The sequence below is a fragment of the Ornithorhynchus anatinus genome, chromosome 2 (genome assembly GCF_004115215.2).
Source record: "Ornithorhynchus anatinus isolate Pmale09 chromosome 2, mOrnAna1.pri.v4, whole genome shotgun sequence".
NCBI classification, from domain to species: domain Eukaryota; kingdom Metazoa; phylum Chordata; class Mammalia; order Monotremata; family Ornithorhynchidae; genus Ornithorhynchus; species Ornithorhynchus anatinus.
In genome coordinates this window covers 119,911,254-119,924,272 of record NC_041729.1, presented here as the reverse complement: position 1 = coordinate 119,924,272, position 13,019 = coordinate 119,911,254, and the positions used below count along the sequence as shown (strand labels likewise).

General features: G+C 39.8%; 1 protein-coding gene across 3 annotated transcripts in view; it reads right to left on the bottom strand.

Moving 5' to 3' along the window:
• The window catches only part of TDRD3 (tudor domain containing 3), a 207,916-nt gene that overhangs the window by 54,783 nt on the left and 140,114 nt on the right, over positions 1 to 13,019 (bottom strand). For all 3 annotated transcript variants that reach the window (XR_005659787.1, XM_029057160.2, XM_029057163.2), the window contains exon 11: positions 10,103 to 10,950. Coding sequence is in view for 2 of the 3 variants with exons in the window: in XM_029057160.2 (XP_028912993.1) it covers positions 10,103 to 10,950 (848 nt within the window). In the remaining variant the exon portion in view is untranslated. The remainder of the gene's footprint in view (positions 1 to 10,102; positions 10,951 to 13,019) is intronic.

The following is a 13,019-nucleotide window of genomic DNA, read 5'->3' as shown; positions in this document are numbered from 1 at the left end:
ATCAGCTTTAATTTCAGGAACATTATTTAAAATATGACTCTCTAGAGCCCAAAATCCATTCGTTTCTAATTGACAGAGGTTAGAAGAGGATAAGACATGGGTTTTTTTTATCAGAAACACAACCTCTGAGGTAGAGAAGAAGAGATGGGCATTTCATACACCTGAATCTGAATAAGATCATATTTTAAAGTTCAAGGCAGAATTTGGTCCTGAGAAACTGAGAAATAGGACAGAAATGAGAGTTTTCAGGACTAAAAAGTACATATACATTGCACATATCAAAGAATGGATTAAGACATGGGAAGGTAATACCGACCTTAAACCTCAATTCCTCATTACCCTTAATTTAAACTCAGCATGGTAGCTGGTGGCAACTTTAAAGCATAAACAACCTCAGACCTAGCCTGGGCAACTTCCATACCAGTAAGCTGAAGCTATAACCAGCAGGAATTAGTTGCCACAATGCACCAAGAAGTACTGCCAGCATTACTTTTACAGCTTCCAGAAAAAGGGGCTCCAGATTGGTTCTGTTGTTGCTGCTTGGTCCTATACTACCCTCCCATAACCACCAATGCTCTTGTTTCCAAGCCAAACAGCCAAGTCAGTATGCACGTTTTAAGAGGTTGTGTGGATGTGCTCAACCTTGTGCCTTGTCTTCCGGGCTCTCCTTTGCAGGCCAGAAGACTATGGCTCACGGAGGTTGAGCTATAATCTCCTGCCAGACTTTTCTTTCATTGCTCTCAGAAAAGAAGAGGGCAAGACAGTGCACTGAAGAGGAGGGAGAGATAAAAGTTCAGTATCTTAGTTTCTGAAGAAAATCACATGGACTGTGATTACCATAAGGTTTCAAACAATAAAATATGAATCACATTTAGGATTTGGCAATACTTCTACTTGTCATACTGCACAATTACCCTAGACATCCACATTCAAAATAAGGAGAGCACCAACCGTAAAAAACTAATACATTTAATTAGCAATCAGACCCTATGCAAACCTTGAACCTGCCCACTTGAAATACATGACTTCAGGTAAAATGATGCTAGCAAATCTAATCGCCCCATTACTCTTACTGGGAGAGTTCACTCCGGGAATATTTTATTCACCAGATAAAAGACTGTAAAAACACACAACAAGGAGATACACTAAATAAGTGTTAAATAATTCTAGATCTGCAGTTTATCATAACAGTAATGGTTGTGAAGATTTAAATCAGAGAATATAGAAAACATCAAACTTAATACCAAAGAGTTTTCCTGCTACTGCTAGACATTCCACAAATAGTCGTGGGATGTTTTTGACTCAGGATGAAGATAGAATCATAATAATAATCTAGAATCACAATAATCATATAATCATGATTGATAATCATAAACATATAATCCAAATGGATAATCATAGAATTAGAATAATAATGGAATCATAATCATAATCAGTAGAAGTACAAGGAATAGAATGTTTTGGCAATGCTTCCATTTACTCACACTGTAAACAAAAATGGTTGCCACATATATGAAAAAAGTGGTATGCTTTACTTGACTTTTATTATGGGTGACAACAACTAAGCAATGTTATAATTGAAGTATATTCCTCCCAAAATTAATGTCATAACATTCAAACCATGTTAAGAATGTTAATAAAGATAGCATGAGATGCTAGGCAATTGCTATATCTGTGTGAACACTGAAAACATATATTTGAAGATTACTGCAAATTAAAATCTAGAGTAAATACTAAAAAGTTATAAATTTATGAATTAATTCAAAACAAGATTCTTACACCTAACAATAATTACAGGATTGAGGACTTCCCAGCAAGATTACAAAGCTACTCTTAAGATGGCTATTACCAAAAGACAGGCAGGAAAGCCCATATGCTTGTCACTGAAATCTCTTCATCTCTTAAAAGTGGCTGATGTAAAATTCTCCAGTATCACCAAGACTGTTCAGACCAAAAAGCCAATCTTTCATAGTATATTCCTTTCAAAGTGATTATAAAATTCTTCATAGAAGGTTAAGTTATGGCCCTTCTTTAGAGAGAAAATTTAAAGGCAAATCATGTTAAGAGAGTTCCCAAGTATTACCCTGATTCAAAAACTGGTGAGATTTATTTCTAAAAGTACCCCTAATTCTAAATAACACATCTGGATGCAGCCTTCAAAAGCTGTGATAAATACTTCTCTGCTTATAAAATTATTAAAATAATTAACATGATACAATGACTTACAATCAGAAAAACATGGAGTAATAAACATAGAACCAAGTAGAATTGAAGGCTCACTGATGTCCAAAAACGTGCCATAAATGACATCTATTAAATCAAATTGTCAAGTATTCTTTGCAGAGAAGTTGATGGAAGTACAGGTATATTACTTGGGGCATAAACACCTATACCATATAAATCTATCAAGCATGAGCTTTAGGGAACCCCCTTGCCATCTTCCATGGATTGAAAGGGAACAGACACCTAACCTATTTATTTTCTATGTCTCATTTCTATTTAGTGAAATGCAATGACATTTGCATTTATATATTTTAGCCAGGGATTTAAAAAAACTAAGGTATGCAAATGACATAGTAACCTGTGAGATACTGTGCCTTTATTTTACAAATGCAATCCAAGGAGAACCAGAAGAGTCAACCCCCAATCTCCCTCACTTGGACTGGTTCAGAGTTCCTATTAGGCAGAAATAATCTTCCCTCTGACTCATTTGTCACACAGTGGACCACAAATGGTCCTGTTTCCCAGGGGTGGGGGTGGCGAGGGAGGGGAATGTTCTCTGCTTGGATACATTGCATTTTTTCACAAATCTCAATCACATTTCACAAATAGACTAAATAAGACTTCCCACTGAAGAACAGCTTGTGGAGAGATATACCCTCTGCATGGAAGCATGAAAAAAATCTGCAATCTCAGGCAATTTCTTGTTCCAATCCATCAGTAGTTTTTATTTAGCACTGACTCTGTGCAGACCACTGAGCTAAGCACATGGAAAACAGTAGTTAGTCGACATGATCCTCACGGAGCTTACACATAGAGGGGTAGACAGACAATAAAATAAACTACAGCTAAGAAGGATAAATAGTGAAAAGACACATAAGAGCAATGGGGGTGAGAATAGCCACTGATGCTGAAGTGCTGAAGTGACTGATGGGAAAATTGGTTGTGGATGAGAAAGTAATTAGTGAAGGTCTCCTAAAGTAGATGTGACTTCAAAATGGACTTGAAGATGAGCAGAACAGTGATTTGCCAAATGTGAAGGGGGAAGAAGTTTCAGGCAGAAGGGAGGGGTTGAGAGAGATGAGAATGAGGCATAATGAATAGGATGGCATGAGGGGAACTAAGTGTGAGAGCTAGGTTATAATGGGAGAGCAGATCACTGGGCAGGGAATGTTTCTGTTATATTGTTGTGCTGTACTCTCCCAAGCGCTTAGTAAAGTGCCCTGCACACAGAAAGTGCTCAATAAATATGATTGACTGAAAGAAGAGGACATGGCAGGGAGAATACAGTACGAAAAGCAGTATGGGCTGGTAGAAGCAACATGGCATTTCCTGGGAGTCAGGAGAATTGAGTTCTAACTCAGGCTCTGCCACTCGCCTGCTAAGTGACCCTGGGCTTATGAGGCTCAAGGATCCTACTTAACTTCTCTGTTTTTCAGTTTCCTCATAAGTAAAATGAGGACAAAATACTGATTCTCTCTCCCTTTTAAAGTGAACCCACTGGAACCATATCCTAACTATTCTGTACCTAATTATCCTGAATCTATCCTAGACCTTTACACAGTGCTTCACATATAATATATGTTTATTAAATATTTTTTATTATTATTATTAACTGATTGACTTAAAGTCAATGGTCAGATGTTTCTGCCTGATGGGCAACCACTGGAAATTTTTTAAGTCTTTTAAGAAACCATAGGGGCAGAGTTAATTTGGGCCTGGAGTGACGAGAGACTGAAGGAAGACAGAGGTATGAGGAAGTGAATGCAGTACTTGAATCAGGATATGTACATGAACCTGTACAAGTACCTGGAGCAGCATAATGGCAGTTGGAAGGAGATGAAAGGGCAGATTCTGTAGATTTTGTGGAAGCATCTATAGGTTGGTGACAGAATGAATTTAGGTGCTGGAAGAGAGAGTGAGGATTGAGATGGGAAGGATGGAGGTATGTCAATAGTGATGGAAACAAAGGGAAGAGAGGAGTTAGGAGGGAAGATGAGTAGTTCAGTTTGGGACATGTTGAACTTCAGGAGGCAGTGGTGAAGTCCAAGTACAACTACTCTGGAGGCAGGAAGTGATAAAAAATTGCAAAGAGAGAGAGGGGTCAGGATATCAGTGAATGTTTAAAATGCTACTCCTCCCCCTAAAATGGAAACACTATACTTGGGATTTTCTGTACATATGACCCTATCACAACTATCAATCAGTTTAGGACTCACCACTGAAATACCAACACAGATGACTTTAGATGTTTCAACCTCCCTAACATTAAATATGATTGACTGATTGATAGATTGATTGATTGGGGTACCTTATTGACTATCACTGTCTAACAGGATGCTCATAAGCTGTTTGGTCACCGAGTGCTGAAGTGATCATCTACTGGATATTTTCAAAAGCTGCATTACAATGATAAAACCAATATTACAAAGGGGCAAAAATATATTTGTGGATAAGCATTAATTGCTGATGAATGAAAGCACTTGCATAAAGCTCTGTGATTCCATCAATGTAAAATAGACAAGTTCCACTATATCATCCTCCTCCTCCCCTCCTTCCCCCCCGCACCACAGTGTTTCCTCTTGCCCACTCTGGGCCTTGGCATAAGCTAGTTTCGCCTACCCTTGGTCTGTCCAGTCAGCCATAGATGAAGCAGAGCTTAAGGCTCCAAAGCCACCACCACTTACCTGATAATAGCAGTAGTGGCTGGGAGCAACGGGTTGAGAAGTAACATGGTGACTGTCTAATCTAGTATAGCTTAACCAGCCACCACCATTGCTCTAGAACTCTAACTTCTGTTTCATTACAGAGAGTTCCCAGTTGCCCAGGTGATCTATGAGTGTTACATGTGAAAAGCTCATTCTTATGAGGTTCAAGAACTGAAGAGGAAAGTCCTGGCCTAGCCTAGTCCCAGAATCTGGAGAAGCTGAGATGCTCCTACGGCAGCAACCTTGGAGGAGGAAAAGATGATGTGGCATAGAGAGTGAGAGAAACCCTGCAGCAAGGCTGAAGGGGCAAAAGGTGGAACTGACATAACTCCAGCTCTGGGCCTAAGGGATGAGGCAGGCTAGTTACAGTTGCCAGGATGATCCAAAAGCTCCGGGGGCAAAGCAAATGACTGTAACTAGGAAATGACTAAAAAGGTTGGCTGCCCTAGAATGTTCATCAAACTGAAGATTATGAACAAGCCTCATCCCAACAAACCCTATGGCTGGGACTGCTGTGGAGGCTGGAAGGCAAGAGGTCTAAAACTCTCCTATATAGCTCTTGCTGCACTCACTGTTACCCTTGTCTTTTATATTGGTTTTATATTTCTACTGTTTTACCTCATGTGGCGGCATCCAACTCTTCTCTCCCAATTATTCTTATACTATAAACCCTAGTTGCCAGGGACCATATCTAATTATAATTATGGCATTTATTAAGCACTTACTGTGTGCTATGTGCTGGGATAGATATCAACATACATCAGGCACAGTTTCTGACCATGGAGGGCACACAATCCTGATTAGAATATGAGCCCATCATTGGGCAGGGATTGCCTGTGTTGCCGAACCGTACATTCCAAGCGCTTAGTGCAGTGCTCTGCACATAGTAAGCGCTCAATAAATACTATTGAATGAAATGAATGAATCTATCTCTGTCCATCAGACAGAGAGGAAATGGAGGCCTAAAGTTGTTAAGTGATTCCCAAGCTCACCAACCAGCCCATGAAAATCTGGGCTAGAACCTGGGTCTCCTGATCACAGGCCCAAGCTCTTTCTACTAGGCCCTGCTGCCTCTATTGTCCCCTCCCTCTACAGTCCTTGTGTATTATTTCTCTGAGCTGGTACAGGGCCTTTGCTCACAGGAGTTTACTTTTAAGTCTTGCATTCCATTATCATGGAATGGATAGGGCTGTAAAAGAAGGGAACAAGAGAAATCATTACTTAAGAGAACCCAATGTTTACGGTTAGGGAGTATAGTGATTAATAACTGCAAAATTGTTCCGCTCTGAAGTCTGTAGCAATAAATGTTTAAAATCATATTAATATGCTTGACTCCCAAATTAGAGTGTAAACTACATGTGTGCAGGAAATGTGTCACATCTTAATTCTGTATTTACCAAGTGTCTAATGGGCCCTCAAACACTACTACTAACACTCTATTACTACACATACTAAAAGTGGGAAAAGAAATATAATCACCTAAAAGTAAATTAGAGCTATGAAATTATATAATTCCTTATTCAGTGAATCATGATTAACTATAATATACTAAGTATGGCATTACTAAAGCTAAATTACATAAATAATTTCACTTTAGTTTATGACAATACTGTCTTTAATTTATACTGAAATATAAAAGTGAAAAAGGAAATAAAAGTGAAAATAGTACAGGGATATTGCAATTTACTAAATTCAATACCAATGAAATGAGTAAGGTATCAAATTTTACCATGTTCCTAAAAAGGGTATATTCTCTCCTAGCCAGATAATCAATATGACTACAATAATACAGAATTAAATAATTAAATCTCCAAAAATTGAAAAATACATAAAATGATGCTACAATTCAAATTTCCTCTCTACACTCAATAACTTTTTGCCTTTTTTTGCTTTCATGACTTAAAGAAAAGTTCTATACTGATTCTCTTCCCATCTCTCTGCCTCCTTCTCTAACTCTTCTTATTGATGTCCTCCAATTATAGATGTCCGTCAATGATCAACCGAGTCTTTTGTTCTTTCTTTTCATCCCTCTTCTGGAGAATTCCACAGTTCCAATATCCATGACCTCAAAAAGTACTGTAGTAGCATTTTTGGAAAATACAACCATTTATGAAGACACTTATGAAATCAGTTTAAGAGATTTTTGTCTTCCAGGTTGCAGATGATATATTTCAAGTGATCTGATAAGAATTTAAGTTCAGTATCCAAAATATCTATGTGGAGAAATCTTTTCTTGCCCATTCCTCATGATTCTTCACAATCTTTCTGGAACAACCCCTTTGTCTCTACCCAAACAGCTAACAAACTGGTCCAAGCTCATGGTTCGAATACTGTGTCAGCCCTCTTCACTGGTCTTCCTGTCTTCAGTCTCTCACCTCTTCAATTTATACTACAAATACTATTATTACTACTTGAGTTGCTACTACCTCTACCTTCAATCATCAGCCTGCCCACATAGCTCTATTCCTCCAAATATCCAAAACTTTCCATTTCTCCCAGAATCAAGCAAAAACTCCTCACAAAGAGCTTCAACACTCTTCATCAACTGTCTTCATCTCATAAAATGAATCCTTTTACCGAATCTTCCATTTCAGCCACTACCTCTCTCGTTTTAGGACAACTCCACTTGGCTGTCCTGTTGAATCCTCAAATTTAACTTTTCCTGTTAACCAAGCACTGTCATGTCCCAACTCAACTATTGCCTCATTGCTGCCTTCCCTGCCTCTTGCCTCTCCAGTCCATACTTCACTCTGCTGCCTCAGATCTAAAAATTTTCTGTGCAACTATATAATAATAATATCCATTAAGCGCTTATTATGTACCAAGCACTGTACTAAGTGCTGGGGAAGATACAATATCGCCAGGTCCCACAAGGACTCATAATCTAAGTAGGAGGGAGAACAGGTATTGAATCTCCATTTTGCAGATAAGGGAACTAAGGCACAGAGAAGTGAAGTGACTTGCCTAAAGTCACACAAGAGACACACCTCTCCACTCCTCAGCTATCTCTGACGGCTGCCCACCTATCATCACATCATCAGAAACACTTCACCTTCAGCTTTAAAGCACACAGTCAGCTCTCTCGCTCCTCTCCCACTACAACCCAGCCACTCTGCTTCTCCAACATTAACGCTACCATGCCAAGGCCTCTTGATCTTGCCTCTGATCCCTAACTCATGCCCTCCCTTCTGCCTGGAATTGCTTCCTTCTTCATATCATCTTCCTAGCTTAAAAGCCTACTAAAATCATATCTCTTCCTGGAAACCTTCCATAACTACTCTCTTATTTCCATATTTTCTCTTCCAGTCACCTATGGACTGTCAGCCCCTGGCCCCTATGTCTTTGATATACAGCCCCTCAGCTTCTCTAAAGCCCTTATGAATATCACCTTATATTCTGTTTCTTCTCTACTGGTAGTTTATTTTAGTTTTCTCTGCTAAAATGTAAGCTCCTTGAGAGTAAAGGAAGTGCCAACCTACTCAACTGTATTCCCCAAGTACTTAGTACAGTGCTCTACACACTCAATAAATATTATCTATGACTAAACAATTGATAGAAAGTTAGCTTAGGGGAAACAAAGAGAGAGTTGGAGAACAATGGGTGAAGAGAAATTGGTTAGGTGGGACAAGTTGGTGAAGATCTTGAGATCAAGTGTGAAGAATTTTTATTTAATGCGGAAAGACATGGTGAAGGGTTAAGTGGAGATATGGGTGTTGAGAGATGCTTCCAGAGATAATGATCTGTGAGCTAGAATGTAATATAGATCAGAATAAGGAGAGACTGAAGCCAGGGAGATGAGTGAAGAGGCTGATATATCAGTCTAGCAATGATATGAACAGAGCTTGCACTAGAATGGTAGTTTTTTGGGTGGAGGGGAAATACTGCATTCAGGAGGCACTGTGAGGAAGAACCAGTAGAATTTAAAATAGTGTTGAATGACTACACTAAGGCTACCACACATGGTGGTTGCCAGCTTTCTGACCATCATTCACATTAAATTAAAACTTCTGATTTAGCTCCCCTATACCTTACTGCTTTCTTCTGCTGCACCTCAATTTGTATACACTGGTCTGTCACTGTTCCCCTCATAAAATTTTTCCACTTTGAAGGATTTTGTAAAAACAAAGCTGCATTACACTGTTACTTGCTTGAGAGAGGGACCGTGGTCTCAAGTGCCTGAGGTAGTGTCCTGCATAAGCCCCTGGAATATTTTCCCACATTATTTTTTATCAACCCACTTTCTTTCCTTTCTTCAAAGTTCTGCTTGGAACTACCTTCTCTTTTAAATAGACCAGGTCACATTTTTAATACTCTCCCTTATTAGCACTTCTGTATTATTGCCATTTCTAGTTTAACCTTGTTCCCCCTTACTGCTTCCTCTTTTTTGAAAGAATTTGTGTTTGTTTCCCTGGTCAAACCGTAACTTCCTTGAGGGCGAAAAGCAAGTGTTTTGCTTGTTGTACACTCTCAAGAGCTTAGTTTAGGGTTCTACATATAGAAGGGATTCGATATATATCACTGAACACTTGACTTATACAAAAATCCACTTTTTGAAAGAAGTCTTTCAAGCTCTGGTCATGCAAACAACACTGCTCATATTTTCATTTTTGTGTATATTGTCTAAGCCTTCCCTCTATTGGATTGCCCGTACTCCTTTGCAATACCTTCAGAGCTTAGTATAGGCCTCTATACGAAATAAGTCTGCAAATAAATTTGTGACTGCTGAAATGATTAAAACTAATATAATCAGTATAATATTATGCCTAATAAGCATTAACAAATATGCATTTATTCTCCAGAAAAATCACTTTTAAGAAAACTTTCATGCATATTTGGGGGGAAGAACATGAGATCTAGCTTCATTTTCCCACATTCTTGGATTATAGGATCCATGACTGAAGAGTTTTCTCTTCTGGTACCAAATGCTGAATGTTCTTTTCTCTAGAGTTTCTTAATATTGTTCTAAATATCCACTGAGAGAAAGTGGACAAGTGTGGTTTCCTTGTTTCCCAAAAGCAAATCAATGGCAAAGGGCTCAAAGGCTTAGAGCCCAGCCAAACTCTACCAAGATATTAGTCCAAACTTTTAACTCCTATTTGACCTGTCTCTGTAAAATCTTTAAACACACTGTACATAAGAAACAGTGGAAGGCATAGCAATTCTAGCCAACTTACCTTGTTATCTTCCCAATAAAGTGCGAAACATTCATCTCCTGGTTTCCAGATGGTGCCACATTCAGCAGGAAATGAAGATTCCAATACTTTTTCTGGCTTTATTGGCCCAGATCTCCTCTTGGGCCCACTAATATAATACAGCATTTTATCATCAAAAGGTGCAGGCATGATGGGTCCAGTTGGCTTAATAGGCCCCATTCGTCTTCCTTTCTGTAGCACCTCTATTTCTCCATTTGGTACACCCATAATACCTTCAGTTCTAATAGGATTCTGGTATTCAGAATTCATACTAAAATGTTTCTCATTTTTGACCACACTAAAAGTTTCATTACTCATTGTCCGTGCTTTCCTATCATAAAAATGATCGGGATTTGGCATTTGGTTTTCCTTTTTTCCACGTGCTTGATTATTGAGGTCTATAGTTTCTTGAGGAATTGGGTTTTCTTTTGCTTCTAAGTATGGATTCTTTCCTAGTCTGTTTTGCATAGAGTTATCTCTCTTTTTAAAAGCACCATCATTCTGCTGAGAGGTTGTAGGATATGGAAGATCCTTAACTCTGTCATTTCTAGGATAAGGTCTATCACATCTGATTCTCTCATCTGTCAATACTCCAGGTCCTAAAGAGTTTTGTCTTTCAGGGCCTCTACTTCTCGGCAATCCACCCGCTTCCAACATTTGTCTTGAATTCTGAAGGTCCCTTTGGAAACGAGGAGGTTTTTCATTTCTTGGCTGCCTCATGTCATTTCGAAAGGGATGCCTTGGTTGGTTGTGATCTTTAAAACCGTTTTGTTCGGTATTTAAAACTCTGTGTTGTACCTGATGAAGTGGCAGAGACTGTGATTTGGATTCTAAAAAAGAAAGCATATAGAATATTACAATTAGTTGGATACTCAAATTAAAACTTAGGTTCTACATACTTAGGCTGAGTAAAACACTCTAGGCAAGTGCTTCTAATCAACGTGCTACAGAACCCTAACGTCACTTATGTAAGAAACCTGTTAAGTGTCCTGTGAAATGTGAAGAGTTCCACCTTCTTTAATTCCAATGGGAGTGCAGGAGTGTATTTGTATATACACAGCATTTAATACAGCAGCACTAAAATCAGTGTTCCCAGGAGCTAAATGTAGGAGAGCACTATTTGAAGCCACAGGTACCCCTAAACAGGGTGATGAAACAACAGTCTTCAAAAAGTCTCATGACGGAGACCATAAATGCCCTTTCTCCTTCCCGTCTGCTGTTCTGCTGCAGTATACACAAGCCTTGGCTTTCAGCTACTGAGGAGAACCTCCATGGACCGATCAGCCTCGCAACCTCCCCAGGAGCCGGCACCAGCTCTCCTCCACATTAGAAGAGCACCCACAGCATGAGGCCTCAACCAAACCTTGGGAAGAGTGGCAGCTGATGTACCGGTGCTATGGCTATGGGTATGCCTTGGATTCTGAGCCAAAAAGAGCTGGAAATTCTGCTCCTTTAACCACAGCACTCAATTGATTTTTGGTTGTACTGTGTATATTTGTCCTTATCTTCTCTGCTTTAGTGCTTTATTTTTCATCACTCCTTAAGTGCCTGTCTCCAAGTCCCCTTTCTCTTCCATAATGAGCTCCTTGAGGGCTGGGTACCATGCCCCCAACTCTGTGCTTATTGCAGCACTCTGCACACAATAGCACTTAATAAATATCTATTACTACTACAATCATTGATTCCCTCCAAGCTTATAGGCATAGACTTCAGAATGGGGATAAAAACCTTCTGGGTACAGAGGGCCTTGGTAGCTAGGCCACCAGGTCCTATGAAGTGATTACAGGTTTGGCTCCACCTCTTGCCCCCTGCTGACAAGTTGCAGCTCCAACTCCATACATGTAACAATGGATGGCAACTGGCATAGAGACTGCAACCCTGAGAGACACATGTCATGGAAGCTGTGCTAGACCTGCAATCCCTTCCTCAACCTCAAAGGATCCCCCAGGCTACTTGGGCAAGGTTGAGGCAGGTTCACCACTTGGGATCTTTAATGGAAAAAGAACTAAAAGGGTAAAAAAATTAACATTACAGCAGTAAGTAGTTCTATTTTCAACCTTTCAACCTTGAAAAGAATTTTTTTAAATAACACCAGTTTAAAAGGAAAGGAACATGTTTTTATGTTTTTCAAGTATACAGAATTGTATTTGCATAGCAAATAAGTTCAGCCCATCCTACATTATTTCACTGATTTTCTACTGCAACCCAGCCCATACGATTCACTACAATTGCACCAGCATGTTTGCTATGCCTCTACCTTATTCATTCATTCATTCAATAGTATTTATTGAGCGCTTACTATGTGCAGAGCACATAAGCGTTTGGAATGTACAATTCAGCAACAGAGACAATCCCTGCCCAATGACGGACTTACAGTCTAAATAATGTGAGGAGGGAGGGCATTCCAGGTCAGAGGTAGGACGTGGGAGAGGGGTCGATGGTGGGACAGGTGAGAAAGAGGCCCAGAGAGGAGGTTAGTGAAGACAGAGGAGCAGAGTCTACGGGCTGGGCTGCAGAAGGAGAGAAGGGAGGTGAGGTAGGAAGCGGGCAAGGTGATGGAGAGCTTTGAAGCCAAGAGTGAGGAGTTTTTCCTTGATTTGAAGGTTGATAGGCAACCACTGGAGATTTTTGAGGAGGGGGTGACCTGCCCAGAGCGTTTCTGTAGAAAGATAATCCGGGCAGCAGAGTGAAGTATAGACTGAAGAAAGGAGAGACAGGAAGACGGGAGATCAGAGAGGAGGCTGACACAATTATCCAGTCAGGATATTATGAGAACTTGTACCAGCACAATAGCAGTTTGGATGGAGACACCGATCCCTTGTCCACACCCTCCCTCTGACTTCAAACTCTCTCCTCCCTTACATACAAGACCACCACTCTACTCACCTTCAAAGCCTTA